The sequence below is a fragment of the Sus scrofa genome, chromosome 2 (assembly GCF_054392235.1).
Source record: "Sus scrofa isolate SSC_HxYL_T2T_F1_AM1 chromosome 2, Sscrofa_HxYL_maternal_Yorkshire_Landrace_v2.0, whole genome shotgun sequence".
In the NCBI taxonomy this organism is placed as follows: domain Eukaryota; kingdom Metazoa; phylum Chordata; class Mammalia; order Artiodactyla; family Suidae; genus Sus; species Sus scrofa.
The window spans coordinates 79,720,391-79,738,086 of record NC_139384.1 but is presented as its reverse complement, the minus strand read 5'-3'; the positions used below and the strand labels follow the sequence as shown (position 1 = coordinate 79,738,086).

The 17,696-nt window shown below is 50.3% G+C and overlaps 1 protein-coding gene and 1 long non-coding RNA gene across 12 annotated transcripts; one reads left to right on the top strand and one right to left on the bottom strand.

The window, feature by feature from the left end:
* Positions 1 to 1,765: 1,765 nt before the first annotated feature.
* Positions 1,766 to 2,840, bottom strand: LOC146405496 (uncharacterized). Its single transcript, XR_014837635.1, has 2 exons — positions 2,534 to 2,840; positions 1,766 to 1,986 (listed from the first exon to the last, which is right to left on the bottom strand). It is a non-coding gene; the product is annotated as an uncharacterized LOC146405496 (long non-coding RNA).
* Positions 2,071 to 17,117, top strand: KEAP1 (kelch like ECH associated protein 1). 11 transcript variants are annotated; one of them, XM_085007551.1, is made up of 8 exons: positions 2,071 to 2,571; positions 4,637 to 5,322; positions 7,397 to 8,082; positions 9,633 to 9,838; positions 10,127 to 10,303; positions 10,714 to 10,814; positions 15,414 to 15,478; positions 16,080 to 17,117. In XM_085007551.1, the coding sequence occupies exons 2-7, from the start codon at positions 4,684 to 4,686 to the stop codon at positions 15,450 to 15,452; spliced, it is 1,848 nt and encodes a 615-aa protein (XP_084863677.1). In that variant the 5' UTR covers positions 2,071 to 2,571; positions 4,637 to 4,683; the 3' UTR covers positions 15,453 to 15,478; positions 16,080 to 17,117.
* Positions 17,118 to 17,696: the final 579 nt, after the last annotated feature.

Genomic DNA, 17,696 nt, shown 5'->3' with positions numbered 1-17,696 from the left:
GCCTGTGTTCTCACATGGTAGAGGGAGAGTAAGAGCAATTTCTCTGGTTTCTCTTCTTAAAAGAACACTAATGCCATCATGAGGGCCCCACCCTCACAACCTCATCTAAACCTGATTATCTCCCCAAATCTCCATCTCCAGATACCATCACACTGGGGATTAGGGCTTCAATATATGAGTGGTGGGGGAAGGGGGCACGATTCAGCCTACAGCACTTTTTTTTTCTTTTTAGGGCCACATGTGAGGCATGTGGAAGTTCCCAGGCTAGGGGTCATCAGAGCTGCAGCTGCCAGCCTATGCCACAGCCACAGCAACTTGGGACCCAAGCCACATCTTTGAACTACACCACAGCTCATGGCAATTCGGGATCCTTAAACCAATGATCGAGGCCAGGAATCGAACCCACATCTTAATGGATACTAGTTAGGTTCTTAACTCAATAAGCTACAACAGGAATTTCACAGCACTTACCACCCCTCCACGTTAAAAAAACAAACAAACAAGGTAAACATTTATACAGCAAATGTCCTGCTTCTATTCACTGGCTGCCATGGTATTTCACAACGTAGACGTCCCACCACTTATTACACTAAGGCCCTAGGGACACCTGTGTTGAGTCCAACACTTTGCCTTTATACACAGTGTTGCAATAAACATCTGTGTACATACATCCTCCTGCACATATGCAAGGGTACCTTGGATAAATATCTACACGTGGCACCCGCTGGATCACAGGCCTTGTAGGTATTATTTTGAGAGATAAGAAAGTTTCCTTTGCGCGTTGAGGAAGGTATTCAGCAGCTTTGTTACCGCGCCCTCTCTGGAGCTATCCAGAAGCGCATCTTCACACAATAGGAGGGGAAGGAAGGGCGTGGAATTAATCCCAGACCCAGACCAGGGACCTTGAATCTTACAGGTTTACCTGGAGATGAGCAGAATCCTTTTTTTTTGGGGGGGGGGTCGTCTTTGTCTTTTTAGGGTCGCACCAGCGGTATGTCGGCATAGGGAGGTTCCCAGGCTAGGTGTCTAATCGGAGCTATAGCTGCCAGCCTACAGCACAGCCAGAGCCATGCCAAATCCAGGCCGCGTCTGCGACCTACACCACAGCTCACCGCAACGCCGGCTAGAGATCGAACCCACAACCTCATGGTTCCTAGTTGGATTCGTTTGCGCTGCGCCACGATGGGAACTCGGAATCCTTTCTTAGATCAATATCTGTACCGCCTAGCGTTTCCCTGTATTCACTTAGTTTTCTGTTTTCTTTTTCTTTCTTTCTTTCTTTCTCTTTCTTTCCTTTTTCTTTTTCTTTCTTTCTTTCTTTCTTTTCTTTCTTTCCTTCTTTCTTTCTTTCTTTCTTTCTTTCTTTCTTTCTTCTCTCTCTCTTTCTCTCTCTCTCTTCCTTCCTTCCTTTCTTTTTTCGCTTTTTAGGGCCGCACCCATGGCATATGGGGGTTCCCAGGCTACAGGTGGAATTGGAGCTGTAGCCGCTGGCCTACACCACAGCCACAGCAATGTCAGATCTGAGTGGCATCTGTGACCTACACCACAGCTCAAGACAACCCAGGATCTGCAACCCACTGACCAAGGCCAGGGATCGAACCTGCGTCCTCATGGGTGCTAGTCAGATTCGGTTCCGCTGAGCCAGGACAGGAACTTCTCACTTAAGTTTTCATATAGATGTACTCTTAAAAAAATTTTTAATGCATTTATTGAAGTTACCTTTATATCACAGACAGCATAAGTGGTAAATCAGTATCACTTGCCATGAAGAATAAAAATCCATATTTTATTGGGCGCAAGTGTTCTTATTTAGTATTCCAGATAACCTAGCAGGTAGGTGCTTTTATTGTTAACATTCTTATAGCGAGGAAACTGAAGCCTGGAGAGGTTAATTAAGCTACAGGCCCACCCGCACAGAGCTAGAGTGGCAGAGCTGGAGTTCGTATCTCTTCCCGAGAGCTTCACGCTCTTTCAGATTGGCGATAACTAAAAAATAAAGACAATGAAAATTCAAGTGGGTAGACAATTCTAACTGGATCCTGCGCTGCCTTAATGTGAGGCCCGCGCCCTGTGAAGTTAAAGGGACAAAGAAGAGCAGGTCGTGGACAGCAGACACGCACAGAAATCGACAAAACTAGGCGGATGGAGGGGACTGCGAGGGGGGTACCGGCCAGATAGGCTTCGCGGTGATCCCTCGCCCGATGCCCAGCTCTATGCCCACGGGCGCCGAGGCACCTGCGGGAAGGGCGGGGAATCGAGACTCCTTCCCCGCCGCGCCCTCTCCGCCCTCTCCCCGCCTCCTTCCCGGGCGTCCTGAGGCTGCCCCCCCACTCGACGGCCGCGACCCCGAAGGCTGAGCCACCCCAGAACCAAGGCCCCCCCGCGACGGCGGAAGCGCCCGCGGGCCTCTCACAAGGAAAATTAGTCGAGAGCCGCCCCCGGCCGGGCCGAGGCCCTTAGGGCTTCCCGGAAGCTCGGTGAGCGGGTGGCACCACGGTGCCCCAGAGCCGCCGCGGAGCCCAGGCTTCCCCACCTCGTAGGGAGAGCGGCAGAGGCTACGCGACGACCCAGGTGAGCGCGGCGGCAGGTCGGCGGTGGTGAGGGATGCCCACTGATCCCTGGTGCGGGGACGGGCTGGGCCTCGAACCTGGGGCTCTGATTCTCTGCGGCTCCTACCACGAGTTTGGGAGCGCCGAGCGCTGCGGTCATTGGCCCCGTCGCAAAGACCGCTGTGGTCGCCGCGCTGAGGCTGCGCAGCTGGGCGACAGCTAGCGTGGGCGGGGTGGGGTGGGGAGCGGCCCCTCCGCTGTCCCCGCCGCTCGAGGAGGCCGGGGGCCGCCGGGACTTTTATTCTGACACGGCCGGCGCCCGGCTCTGCTTAGTCATGGTGACCTGCGCGCGTTCCGCACCTCCCCCCTGCACGCTGCGATGGAGGCGCCTGGGCCTGGGCGACGGAGGCGGAGCCCGAGAGCGGCCATGGCGGGGTGAGTGAGGCGGCCTGCGCCCGGGCGGCGGGTACCGTGGGCCGTGAGTGCCCTGCGGCCGTGCCTGGGGGCCGGAGAACTGCGCGTTGCGGGCCGGTCGCCTCGGGGTTCCCGCGGCTCCGCGGAGGCCAGAAGGGTGCGGTTCGAGTCGGAGCCTTTTGTTGGACGGCGCAACTCGCGGGGTGGCCCGAGAGCGACGCAAACCGAGCCAAGGGCCCAGGGAGCGCCGCTCCGACCAAGGCCGGGGGATTCCGGGACGTTGGGGGGCTTGGTCTTCGCCCTGGGGCTGGCAGTGGAGAGGCGGCGGCGGGGTCACTTCCTCCCTTTTCCAGGCCTTGGCAGCTCAGGCAGGACATGCGCAGTCTCCCACTTACCGCTTCATGGGGGTGGCGGGGGAGTGCCCAGGGCCCAGGGGGCACCGTTGGCCGATTGGCCCATGACCAAGAGGCCGGCCTGGGCCTCAGCTGGGGAGAGGCGGCCATGGCCCGGTGGAGGAGGGTGATCTGGCAGGCACACTGGAGTGGGCAGTCAGCCAGCCATAGCTCATTGACCCCTGCACGGTGCCAGATCCCAGGCAGAGAGGCACAGGAGAGGATGGGCACAGCCCTGACCTACACAGGGCTACCTGTCCTCAGAAACCTGGGGGCTCAGGGCCAGACGGATGGGCCATCCTTCAAGGAGGAAGCAAAGGAGCTCATTTCAATTCTTGACAAGTGCTGTGATGGAAATAAAGCAGGGAGGAGGTGACTGAGTTGAGCCCAGGGAAAGATGAGTTAGAGAAACTTGGGGAGCCTCTTGCAGATTCCCTCCTCCCTGAAGGACTTTTCAAAACACAGCTCCTGCCCTGGCTGTCGAGTCTCCACAGGTTTCTTGGAAACCCTTCAATAGTCATTATGCTCATTATACTCCTTACCGATTTTTCAGATTGCCTGTCATTCTGCCTCTGAGCCTTTGCACTTGCTCTCTCTCTGCCTAGAAAACTCTCATCCCACCCCCACCTCCTTCATATGTTCACCCCTCTTGTCTCAGCACCAACAGAGGCCTGGAATACCTGAGTTAAAGTAACTGCCCTCAAGTCACACTATCACAATGTGCTGTCATTTCCTTCAAAGCCTCAATTTTTGCTCAAGTCTTGCTTATTTTACTTATGGCTCCTCCATTCCCAAGTGTCAGCTCTAAGGGAGCACAGTGTATGTCAGTCTTACTCACTGCTGTGTCCCTGGTGTCTAGAACTGTGCCTGGTAGTGGTCCACAGTAGATGCTCAATAAATGTTGGTGAGGTGAATGAAGGAAGGAGATGGATATGCCCTAGGAAGGGAAGGACCATCAGATAACTGGAACAGAATGAGCAAAGGGGACAGGTGGACAGGAGCTGATTGTGAAGGGCTTTGCCAGCCATTGAAGAGTTTGGTTTTACTCTGTGCCACAGGGCTTGGCGGGGGGCAGTGTGGGGGGGATTCTGGCAGGGGAGGGACATCATCTGACCTATGATATAAGGTGGACCCTTGGGCTGGTGAGGCCATTGGGCAGTTAGCACAGATGGACACTGCTTCACCTGGGCTTGGGAAGGAAAACTGGTCTAGGAGTTGCTTTATTTTAGAAAAGGCTTGGCCCCAGGCCCTGCCCGCAGCCCTGTGCTCTCCCTCCTCCAGGCCTCTGAGTGCCAGTGGTGGTGTTGTCCCTTGTCATCTGGAACCCCATGCAACCGGAACCCAGGCCTAGTGGGGCTGGGGCACACACCCAATTTCTGCCCCTGAGGTCACAGCGCCCCGAAGGGGCAGGGGACACGGTGATGTACGCCTCCACGGAGTGCAAGGCTGAGGTGACCCCCTCGCAGCACGGCAACCGCACCTTTAGCTACACGCTGGAGGACCACACCAAGCAAGCCTTTGGCATCATGAATGAACTGCGGCTCAGCCAACAGCTATGCGATGTTACGCTGCAGGTCAAGTACGAGGATGCACCAGCTGCCCAGTTCATGGCCCACAAGGTGGTGCTGGCTTCATCCAGCCCTGTCTTCAAGGCTATGTTCACCAACGGGCTGCGGGAGCAGGGCATGGAGGTAGTGTCCATTGAGGGGATCCACCCTAAGGTCATGGAGCGCCTCATCGAGTTCGCTTACACGGCCTCCATCTCCATGGGTGAGAAGTGTGTGCTCCATGTCATGAATGGTGCTGTCATGTACCAGATTGACAGTGTGGTCCGTGCCTGCAGCGACTTCCTGGTGCAGCAGCTGGACCCCAGCAATGCCATTGGCATTGCCAACTTCGCCGAGCAGATTGGCTGTGCCGAGCTACACCAGCGTGCCCGAGAGTACATCTACATGCACTTTGGGGAGGTGAGTGAGGGCAATTGACATGGATCCAGGGCTTGGGAGCAGTGTCTGAAGAACCAAGGACAGATGGGAGCTCATTTCTTTTTGAGATGTGAAAGGTCAAGGCAAGGAGCTGGAGAAAAATGGGGTTCTGAATTCTTATTCTACACATCTTGGGCAACTCTGGGGAACAGCTCAAGAAAGTGAGGCCTTCATAGGTCCCTGGGCTCCTGGTTTCTCTGGGGTCAAAGGTGGGGACAGGGTGCAGTGAGTACGTTGGCATTTCCACACTGGGGTGCACTGAGTAGGGCCCGACATTTCAGGCCGTCAGCAAATATTTATTGAACACCCATGATGTGCTGTAGACCGCAAGTGTGACCCTTAGACATGTTTTCTTTGGTCCACATAGTGTTGTTCTTACACTATTCTTTGTTTCGTTTTCATTTTTAAGTGGAGGAAGTTGTGAACAGAAAAAATAAGTGCTTATCGAGCACTTACTGTGGACCAGCCTCTGTTCTAAGTGATTTCCATCCTTTAAATCACTGAATCTTCCCAGCTATCAGGTGTGTGTGCTTTGGAATGCCTTCCAGGACATTTTCAAAGTCTTCCTGTGGCTGGGATCAGCTGGGGGTGGACACTACCCTGGTCTCCATTTCTTTCCTTTACTCTGCACCACCTTTGGAGTTGACCAAATGCCCCAAGGACCTAAGGCCTATGGCTTCCAGGGAGGTGGCCTGAGAGCAGGGCTCTCCCACTAGTCTACACAGTACTGGTTTCAAGGGATTGCATGGGCTCGGGGTACCAGAAAGGTGAGGACCCACTGATGTGGGGTAAACAAATTATTTATAGGGACTGGGCCTGACAAAAAATATTTGCCCTGTATACCCTAGGAGTAGCCCTGCTCTGAGATAGTTAGTAGTATAACCTCCCTTTTAGGGAGGAGGAAAACCCAGGCACAGAGTGTTTCAGGTATTTGCCCAAGGTCCCACACTTAGAAAGTACTGGGCCAAGGAGTTCCGTTGTGGCTCACGGTTAACAAAACCGACTAGTATCCATGAGGATGCAGGTTTGATCCCTGGCCCCACCCAGTGGGTTAAGGATCTGGCATTGCTGTGAGCTGAGGTCTCAGACACGGCTCAGATATGGCGTTGCTGTGGCTATGGTGTAGGCCGGCGGCTACAGCTCTGATTCAGCCCCTAACCTGGGAACTTCCATATGCTGGGAGTGCGGCCCTAAAAAGACAAAAAAAAAAAAAGAAAAAAAAGTCCTGGACCAAAATTGCAACTCAGGCTGCTTTCTTCCAGCCTGAACCTTTTATTTATTTATGTTTTGGCCCCATCTACAGCATGCAGAAGTTCCCAGATCAGGGATTGAACTGTACCACAGCAGCAACCTGAACCACAACAGTGACAATGCTGGATCCTCAACCTGCTGTGCCAGCAGGGAGCTCTCTGAACTTTTTTTCCTAGAATATTCTATTGTTATTTCCTTTTTTTTTTTTTTTTTTGTCTTTTGTCTTAGGGCCACTCCCACAGCATATGAAGGTTCCCAGGCTAGGGGTCTAATTGGAGCTACAGCTGCCGGCCTACGCCACAGCCACAGCAACGTTAGATCTGAGCCACATCTGAGAACCTATACCATAGCTTATGGCAATGCTGGATCCTTAACCCACTGAGCAAGGCCAGGGATCGAACCCGCAACCTTATGGTTCCTGGTCGGATTGATTTCTGCTGTGCCACGAGGGAACTCTGCTATTTCCTTTTTAGCCAGTCTGCTCTTTTGTAAAAGTAATTTCATTTTTTACAAAGGGTAATGATCTCAGAGTTCAAACACAGAATGATACTAAACCATATGTGATACATCATGTCTTTGCCCATTTACCTGAGTACTTATGTACTACATGCCTGGCATGTTGCATTAACTCATTTAATCCTCACAAACTGTGAGGTTCAGACTATTTTAAATGCCCATTTTACACCTGAGGAAACTGAAATTGACAGAGGCAGGTTGAGTGACTTATCCAAGATCATAGCACTGTTGAGGGGATGGCAAGGGAGAGAGACATAGAAGTCAGCCCGTCGCACAATGCCCTCTGCAGGTGGCCAAGCAAGAGGAATTCTTCAATTTGTCCCACTGCCAGCTGGTGACCCTCATTAGCCGGGACGATCTGAATGTGCGCTGCGAGTCTGAGGTCTTCCATGCCTGCATCAACTGGGTCAAGTACGACTGTGAGCAGCGGCGTTTCTACGTGCAGGCGCTGCTGCGGGCTGTGCGCTGCCACTCGCTCACGCCCCACTTCCTGCAGATGCAGCTGCAGAAGTGCGAGATCCTGCAGTCGGACTCCCGCTGCAAGGACTACCTGGTCAAGATCTTCCAAGAGCTCACTCTGCACAAGCCCACACAGGTGATGCCCTGCCGAGCACCCAAGGTTGGCCGGCTCATCTACACTGCCGGCGGCTACTTCCGCCAGTCACTCAGCTACCTGGAGGCCTACAACCCCAGTGATGGCACATGGCTCCGGCTGGCGGACCTGCAGGTGCCCCGTAGCGGCCTGGCAGGCTGTGTGGTGGGCGGGCTGCTGTATGCTGTGGGCGGCCGGAACAATTCACCCGACGGCAACACCGACTCCAGCGCCCTGGACTGTTACAACCCCATGACCAACCAGTGGTCGCCCTGTGCCCCCATGAGCGTACCACGAAATCGAATTGGGGTTGGGGTCATCGATGGGCACATCTATGCTGTAGGTGGCTCCCATGGCTGTATCCACCACAACAGTGTGGAGAGGTGAGTGGCGGGGTCAGGAGGGGTGGGCTCCGAGGGTCCTGCTGCTAACAGGTCCCATGCCATTGGGATCTAGGGGTTCCCTCCCCACTGTTGCTGAGTGCTTTTCTCTGTGCCTTGTCTTCAGGGAGTGGAAGCCTCAAGGTGAAACTAAACACCTGAGAGATTTTTTTTTTTGCTTTTTAAGGCCATACCGGCGGAATATGGAGGGTCTCAGACTAGAGGTTGAATCATCAGAGCTGTAGCTGCTGGCCTATGCCACAGCCACAGCAATGGGGATCTGAGCTGAGTCTGTAACCTACACCACAGCTTATGGCAATGCTGGATCCTTAACCCACTGAGCAAGGCCAGGGATCGAACCCGCAACCTCATGGTTACTAGTCTGATTCATTTCCACTGCACCACAACGGGAACTCCACATCTGAGAGATTTATGATCGTGACCTTGGATGATGTATCTGGGCCTGGAAACTGTTCATGGGGCCGTTACAAATCCATACAGCAACTTTGTGCAGATTTGGGGAAAGTCTCCTCAGTTTGAAATTGTTGTAATAGGCTAATTTTGTGAAAATGTAACGCCTCACTGCTATCTGTCCAAAAATTGTTGTTATGAACATATGTCTGAGGCCTGCTATTTGGAAGATGCCCCCATAGATGTGGTGCCCTTGTGCAGTACGCAGCCTGAACAACTGTGCATGGTGACCCTGTGTTTAGAAGCTGAATGTTTTGGGCTTTTGACTCTTGTGTAGCCTAGACCTCTGCCTTTTTCTTTTCCAGAAGTGTGAGCCAGGTTACCTTCTCACCTGAAACATGTTAAACTCCCCAGCTGTCCATAGGATACCTGGCATTGGTGGGTTTGGAGTAAGGCCAGGAGTGGGAATTTTTAATACACGCCTCAGACAGAGGGCTCTAATGTACATAGTCTTTGAATAGGACAATAAGATGATGCATCACCCTCAGCAGGCCACTTTCAAGATAAAAGGGGCCCTAGGAATTATTCTAGGAGCACAGGCCTGAACTGAAAATGCCCCAGCCAACTGGGATATATGGTCACTCCATCTTTGACCATCATAATTTGAGAAGAACCATGCCAGGCTGTAGCCATGTTGTTAGAACTGGGGTTCTAGTGTTCAAGAAGGCTGGATCACACCCCAGCTCTGCCACTTCCTTGGTGACCCTGGGCCTGCCACTTCACCTCTCTGTGCCTCCGTCTTGTCATCTGAGAAGTAAGGGACGATCATGAGGACTGACTTCGCCACCACACTGGATGGTCTTTGGTGAGATGACACACGTAACACTCAGTACAGGGCCTGGCGGTGTTGTGATGGAGCCATTGGGGTCCAGCAGATGTACGTGTGACCTTGAGCAGATGGTGGCTATGAACCTTAGTTCTCTTATCTGGAGAAGGGACCTACTGATAACTTGTGCCTGAGGGAATCCTTGTGAGGATTAAAGAGTTCAAGTGCCTGGAGGCCTAGCAGAATCTAAGTGTGGGGGGGTCAGTGTTCCTGGTTAGCAGTGGTTGCTGTTGTCACTGTTATTATGTCCTTGCAGGTATGAACCCGAGCGGGATGAGTGGCACTTGGTGGCTCCAATGCTGACGCGAAGGATCGGGGTGGGAGTGGCTGTCCTCAACCGTCTGCTCTACGCAGTTGGGGGCTTTGACGGGACAAACCGCCTCAACTCAGCAGAGTGTTACTACCCAGAGAGGAATGAGTGGCGAATGATCACACCCATGAACACCATTCGAAGTGGGGCAGGTGGGCGGGGGCTTCAGGGAGGGGAGCCAGGAGACACACCCTCTCACCCCTAGGAGTGAAACTTGGCCAGGCCACTTGTCTCAACCTTGAACCCTGTGGCACACACAGGAGAGCTAGATTCTGAGAGTCCAAGCTCCTCTGTCCCAGCTTTGTTTTTGAAGGTTTCCTCAGAAGAGGGGAGAAGGGAGAGGGAAGGGAGAGGGGAGGGTCCCCCCGACCCGAAAAGGTGGTGGCCGGGGCACCCTAGGCCAGGCCCTGGAGTCAACCTCTCTGTGTGGTGTGGTTTAGGAGTCTGTGTCCTGCACAACTGTATCTATGCTGCGGGGGGCTACGATGGTCAGGACCAGCTGAACAGTGTGGAACGCTACGACGTGGAGACAGAAACGTGGACTTTCGTAGCCCCCATGAAGCATCGGCGAAGCGCCCTGGGGATTACTGTGCATCAGGGAAGAATCTATGTTCTCGGTGAGGCCCTGGGAGTGGGAGTCTGGGTGGAGAAGCCCATCTAGCCTCATCTTTTAGGGGCAGGCTCAAATCATGGTGGGAAAGAGTTCCATTTGTGGCTCAGTGGTAACAAATTCGACTGACTAGTATCCATGAGGATGCAGGTTCAATCTCTGACCTCACTCAGTGGTTTAAGATCCGGCTTTGCTATGAGCTGTGGTTTAGGTCTCAGACATGGCTCGGATCCCGTGTTGCTGTGGCTGTGGCATAGGCCAGCAGCTGCAGCTCCACTTCGACCCCTGGCCTGGGAACTTCCATATGCTGTACCTGTGGTGCCCCCACCCTCAAAAATCCTGGTGGGAGGCTTCTCGTGGTTTCTCCCTTTCCCCAGCCTTCGGAGGGACTGACCATCCCTTTTACTCTTCTGGCAGGAGGCTATGATGGTCACACATTCTTGGACAGTGTGGAATGTTATGACCCAGACACGGACACCTGGAGCGAGGTGACCCGCATGACATCCGGCCGGAGTGGGGTTGGTGTCGCCGTCACCATGGAACCCTGTCGGAAGCAGATTGACCAGCAGAACTGTACCTGTTGAGCCACTTTTGTTTCTTGGGCAAAAAAAGGGTCAGATCAAGAGTATTATCACTTTTGTATCAAAACAGGGACAAAAGAAAAAGCTACAGAGCAAAGGCTTGTCCTCCAAGATAGGAAGCTGGGATGCCTCAGTGTTAAAACGACAACTCCAAAGGCCAGAGTGGGAACCTGTGAGCCTGTCAGAGTGGTCCCAGGAATGTCTGGGAGAACTTGCCTGGGAGGTGGGTGCAGGAAGGGCGGGCCCCCGGAGAGAGGCCCCCAAACCCACTACCCCAAGACTGGGCCTGGGTCCTACACCAGCAGCCACCACCTCCCTTTGGGATGAAAGCAGGTGCCGAGGACAGACTGTTTTTTTTTCCCTGCAACTCTGTGTTTGGTTCCTTGAGGCCTGGGAAGGAGCCAACTGAGGCCTCAGGGGCTGAGGCCCCTTCCTGCTTAAGGACCCCAGGGACGGGCCTGTACATAGAAACCACTGGATATCGCTGCCCTGGACAGTCATTTTGTTGATAAGTAACCCTGTAACTTTCCAATGAAAATAAAGAACAAACTAACTAGTGTCTTCCACTGGAGCTCTCAGCTGGAGGTCTTGAACCCCTGGGGGCAGAAAGGACTCTTCCTCTGAAATGTACTGAAGTCTTTGATTTAGGGCTTGGATTTGAAACCAGTTTGTTATCTCTGCCCATTGAACTTTTAAATGTAGGGCATCTTTCTCCCCATAGGCAAGCCACACAGGGCTTGCTTTGTCCATCACTTTTAGCTGCTTTAAAGACACCTACCTAACCCCTTTACACATCTCCTAGGGCTCCCTGAGGTTAATTTCACATATGCACAGTGTATATTTTCACAGTTAATTTTTTGGCCACGCCCTCAGCATGTGGAAGTCCCCTGGCCAGCAGGGATCAAACCCAAGCTCCTGTTGCAACCTGTACCACAGCTGCGGCAACACTGGATCCTCGCTGTGCCACACGAGAACTTCCTCACAGTTAATATTTTAAGGCAGACCATCCCCACATGCCTCCCAATTTGTTGAAAGTATCCTTATGCACTTAAGTAACATAGACTTTTATTTTATTTGGGTACCTGGATATTAAAAGGACAAAGGGATTCTTGGAAATTGACTTAGGCAGAGGGCTCAATAGTCTGGTTCCTTATGAACAATGTGTGTGAAGGGAGTATGTGGCCTGGATCTTTTCTTCTGCCAATCAACTCTCTTCAAGCTCTGGGAGTGGAGAAAAGAATGCAGTATGGTCTCAACTAGGGTATTTCACAGGTTCTTCCAAATAGCTTAGAGAGGAAGCATTTGATGCCTGCCTTGCCGGGGAAATCCCCCTACGTCCCATCGCTGCAGCTTCACTCAGTTCACCTGGAGGCTGTCTTAGCCAGCCCAGTTCTCTGATCCTCATCCTAAGGTTTTTATGGAACAAGAAAATCTGTTGGCTGCATTGAATGGATGGGGGAGGACTTGCAGTTGTAAATGTACCTAGATAGACCTTTAGTGTCTACAAGTTCTTGTGTTTGTTTTTTGCTTTTTAGGGCCACACCCGTGGCATATGAAGGTTCCCAGGCTGGGGGTCTAATCGGAGCTACAGCTGCCGGCATATATCTCAGCAATGTCAGATATGAGCCGTGTCTGCAACCTACACCACAGCTCACAGCAATGCCGGATCTTCAACCCACTGAGTGAGGCCAGGGATGGAACTGGCAACCTTATGGTTCCTAGTTGGATTGTTTTTGCTGCGCCATGATGGGAACTCCATTTCTACACATTCTTTGTATTCATTAGCGCTGTGAGCTAAGAATGGCAAGCTTGAAATTTTTTTTGTGTGGAGGGGTGTGCCCTCAGCATGCAGAAGTTCCTGGGCCAGGGATCGAACCTGAGCCACCAAGCCCCAGAAGTGACAACGGGCCACAGCAGTCGGTGAGAATGCCGAATCTTTAACCTCCAAGCCACCAGGGATCTCCAACTTTGATTTCTTTACAGATGAGAAGCGGAGGTTCAGAAAGGTGACTTGCCTAAGGTCACTAGATTGTTTTTGGCTATACACACTGACCCCAGGGAACCTCTTTAATATCCCTTCTCACAGTCACAGAGGTATAGAGTGCTGTGGCTGAGAGGGGCTGCTTTGTTGTACTCCACAGGTCAGATCTGCACTCTGCCTCCACCTAGGTCAGGGGTCCTGAGAAAGCATTCTTAAGAAGTGTTTTCTCACAGAAATCCAAAGGAACTGATAAGTGTAAAATTGAGGGAAGGAGGGGCAAGATTCTGGACAGAGGAAGCATCACACGCAAAGGTCCTGTGGCACTGAGAAGCAAGTCTAGATGAAGCTCTGAGGCAGGAGGAACAGGGTGGCAGGAGAGGATAAACAAAGAGGTGGGTGTGGGGGGAGCCAGACCCGTGGGTCATATTCTTTTCACTCATTAAATACCTAAAGACTATCTTTTTTTTTTGCCTTTTCTAGGGCCGCTCCCACAGTGTATGGAGGTTCCCAGGCTAGGGGTCTAATCGGAGCTGTAGCCACCGGCCTACACCAGAGCCACAGCAACGCGGGATCCGAGCCACATCTGCAAACTACACCACAGCTCACGGCAACACTGGATCATTAACCCACTGAGAAAGGCCAGGGATTGAACCTGCAACCTCATGGTTCCTAGTCGGATTCGTTAACCACTGCGCCACAATGGGAACTCCCTAAAGACTATCTTTTCAAAGTTCCAGAGTTTCTGCTGTGGTGCAATGGGATGGGCGGCATCTCTGGAACCCTGCGATGCAGATTCAACCCCCAGCCTGGCACAGTGGGTTAAGGATCCCACATTGCCATGGCTGCAGCATAGGTCTGTGGCTCTGATCTGATCCCTGGCCTGGGAATTCCATATGCAGTGGGGCAGCCAAAAAGAAAGAAAGAAAAGTTCGAATATTACAGATAAAGCTGAAATCTTACTCTCATTCCAGCCCCTCTAAATTTAAAAAATTTAATAATTTCAGTATTGTATGTTCTATGTAGTTCCTTATGAAAACATTGTATTATTCTGCAACTTGCTTTTTTCCTTCATCCTCCAGTAAGATCCATCTGTGATGTCACATTCCTTTTACCAGCTATCGGATGTTCTGTTTTATCTCTTCCTCTGCTGACAGATGTTTAGGTTGTTTCCAATTTCTCAGAATTACAGATAAGGCTGCAATATCCATTCTTAATCATGTCTCCTTGGGCACAAGTGTGTATATTTCTCCAGATGGATACTAAGAGGTAGAACTTACTGGATCCTGGGTAAGCACGGCTTTTCTAGATGCTGCCAGATGATCCTCCAAAGTGGTTGTAACAAATCATATTGCTGCTGTTTCTAGAAGTCCTTTATAAATTTACACAGTCAAATGTATCACTCTTTCTTGATGGTTCTTTCCTTCCGTGTCATAAAAAGGAAAAGAACCTCATGTTGGTCTTTTCTGCAGCTTCCTACCCATTTGTTAAGTTATTGTCTCCTGTCTATAAATTAATTGTTTCTGCCTAAGTTAACCAAAGTTGGTTTTGTGTGTGTGCATTATTTTTTTGGCTGCACCTGCAGCATGTGGAACTTCCTGGGCTGAGGATTGAACCCATGGCACAGCAACAACTTGAACCACAGTAGATCCTTAACCCACTGAGCCACTGGGAACTCCCAAAGTTGGTTTTTGTTGGTTCTGTGAGAACTAAGACTCCTGACTAATAGAGACATTGAGAAATTTTTAAAATATATTTTATTTTTAAAAAGTTTTTTGTCTGTTTTTCTTTTTTTTTTTTTTTTTTTTTTCTTTTTAGGGCTGCACCCGAGGCATATGGAAGTTCCCAGGCTAGGGGCTGAATTGGAGCTACAGCTGCCGGCCTATACCACAGCCACAGCAACTCAGAATACGAGCCTCTTCTGCAATGTACACCACAGCTCACGGCAATGCCAGATCCTTAACCCACTGAGCGAGGCCATGGATCAAACCCACAACCTCATGGATCCTAGTTGGGATCGTTAACCACTAAGCCATAAAGGGAACTTCCTGCACTTGGATTCTTAACCCACAACAGCGGGAACTCCTGTTTTATTGACATTTTAATGACTTGTTGACCTACACGTCCATTTATGCACCAACTTCATTGTTTTAATTACTACAGTTTTATAACATCTTATTATCAGATAGAACAAATCCCTCCTTCCCCTCTTTTTCATTCTTTCTTTTTAATAGTCTGAACTATTATTGCATATTTTTCCCTCCCTCTAAAGGATGACATTTCATGAAAAAAAGAAATTTTGACTCAATTGCATTAAAACTGTCCAGCTGGGAAGAAAAAAAAATTTACATTGGGTCTCTCCATTCATGAATTTTTATCTGTCCATTTAGTGAAGACTTTGCTGTCCTCAGGAAAGCTTTATAAGTTTTCCACAAAGGGCTTGCAATAGGTTTTGTAGGAGTTTGTACAGGCCTTGTTGCTAATGTCAATGAGATCTTTGCTCATTGATCCTTTTATTTATTTTTTATTGAAGAAATTTTTTTTTCTTTTCTTTTTAGGGCCACACCTGCACGCTAGGGATGGAATGGGAGCTGTAGCTGCTGACCTACACCACAGCAACACGGTATCCAAGCTGTGTCTGCGATCTACACCACAGCTCACAGAAATGCCAGATCCCTGACCCACTGAGTGAGGCCAGGGATTGAACCCACATCCTCATGGATACTAGTCGGATTCGTTTCCCCTGCACCACAACAGGAACTCCCTCAATGATTCTTTAAAATTGGTATTTCTGGTATATGAGAAAGTTGCTGTTATACTGATCTTCCACCAGCACCTTTTTTTTTTTTTTTTTTTTAGGGCTGCACCTGTGGCATGTGGAAGTTCCCAGACTAGGGGATGAAACAGATGCCACATCCACAGCAACACCGGATCTGAGCTGTGTCTGCATCCTGCAGCTCTTGGAAACTCGGGATCCTTTAATCCACTGAGTGAGGCCAGAGATCGAACTCTCATCCTCATGGATACTAACTGGGTTCTTGATGAGCCACAATGAGAACTCCAATCTGGATTATTAAAGTTGTTAAAGTTGGAATGATAATGATAATATTTAATAACCCCAGAGCACTATACAAGTGTTACTTAAAATTCCTCACTGGCTTTCATTATCTGTGAAAAGATCAATCCTTGCACCAACCCACCTGTCTCTTTTGTTTGCTTTTTAGGGCAAAACAAGTTCCCAAGCTAGGGGTCAATGCAAGCTGCAGCTGTGCCACAGCCATAGCAACCTGGGATCCGAGATGAGTCTGCAACCTGCACCACAACTCACAGCAATTGATCGAACCCCCATCCTCATGGATGCTAGTCAGGCTTGTTACCGCTGAGTCACAGCAATGGGAACGCAAACCTACCTGTCTTGTGATAGTTCTGTAGCTTCTCAAGACCTTCAGGGCTGATATGGGAAGTGTGGTCTAAAAGGCGTGTAGCACCCTCTTGTGGGCCTCTGGATGAAAAGACGAACTATTTCCAAGAGAAGAAAAAGGAGCAAGATTGGAGGAGCCCCAGAGTGCAGAATTCTCTGATCTTAACTTTTTCCTTTTTTTTTGGTTTTTTTAGGGCTGCACCCGCAGCATATGGCTAAGGGTCAGACTGAAGCTTACACCACAGCTATAGCAATGCCAGATCTGAGCCATGACTGCAATGTTGGATCCTTAACCCACTGAGTGAGTCCAGGGACAGGACCTGCATCCTCATGGATACTAGCTGGATTCATTACCGCTGAGCCACAATGGGAACTCCCCCTATTTTTTATTTTATTGTTATTATTATTATTATTATTTTGTCTTTTTGCCATTTCTTGGGCTGCTCCTGCTGCATATTAGACTAGGGGTCTAATCGGAGCTGTAGCCACTGGCCTATGCCAGAGCCACAGCAACACAGGATCCGAGCTGCATCTGCTACCTACACCACAGCTCACGGCAACTCCGGATCCTTAACCCACTGAGCAAGGGCAGGGATCGAACCCACAACCTCATGGCTCCTAGTCAGATTCGTTAACTACTGAGCCACAAGGGGACCCCCCCATTTTTTAAATTAGCATTTTTTGAGTTCCCTTACGGTGCAGTGGGTTAAATAGCCAGCGTTGTCACTATAGCCTGGGAACTTCCACATACCATGGCTAAAAAAAAAAAAAAAAAAAAATAGAATTCTTCAAAATTTCTGGGAAAATTGTATTTTTACAAATAAAAACAACTTCAAATATGTCCAGGAATCTCCCTATTTAAAGGACTCTCCGTCCTGTGAGCCACAGCACCAAATCCACACCTCAGAGTTGTAAGTTTGATTTTATTATGCCACATATTAAGCAGGACACCCAGGAAAACTTTTCAGGCTACATATCCCAGGATCTTCTCGGATTTTTTTTTGTTTGTTTTTAGGGCCGCACATACAGCATATAGAAGTTCCCAGGTTAGTGGTCCAATGGGAGCTGCAGCTGCCAGCCTACACCACAGCCACAGAAACGCAGGACAGGAGCAGAATCTTCAAACTATACTGCAGCCTGAGGCAACGGTGGATCCTTAACCCAGGGAGTGAGGCCAGGGATCAAACCCACATCAGTCAGGTTCTTAACCTCATGAGCCATAAGGGGAACTCTTCCTCTGCGATTTAATCAGCTGACTTAGACAACTTTTGCAGGAATTTGAAACTGCTGCCCAAGGCTGATGTCAGCTACCTCTGTCTTCACTTACAGCTTCAGTGTCAGGAAAGATTAATAACATTAGTCAAAGAGTTAGTGTTTGTCTCAGCCGTCACAGGTGGATTTTCTTTCATTTCTAGCCCAT

Excerpts from the sequence above, each read along its gene's own strand:
- KEAP1 (XM_005654811.4), top strand. The coding sequence starts at position 4,684 with ATGCAACCGGAACCCAGGCCTAGTGGGGCTGGGGCACACACCCAATTT. Across the intron at positions 8,083-9,632 it reads CACCACAACAGTGTGGAGAG|GTATGAACCCGAGCGGGATG; the intron begins GTGAGTGGCGGG and ends ATGTCCTTGCAG. Across the intron at positions 10,304-10,713 it reads GGGAAGAATCTATGTTCTCG|GAGGCTATGATGGTCACACA; the intron begins GTGAGGCCCTGG and ends CTCTTCTGGCAG.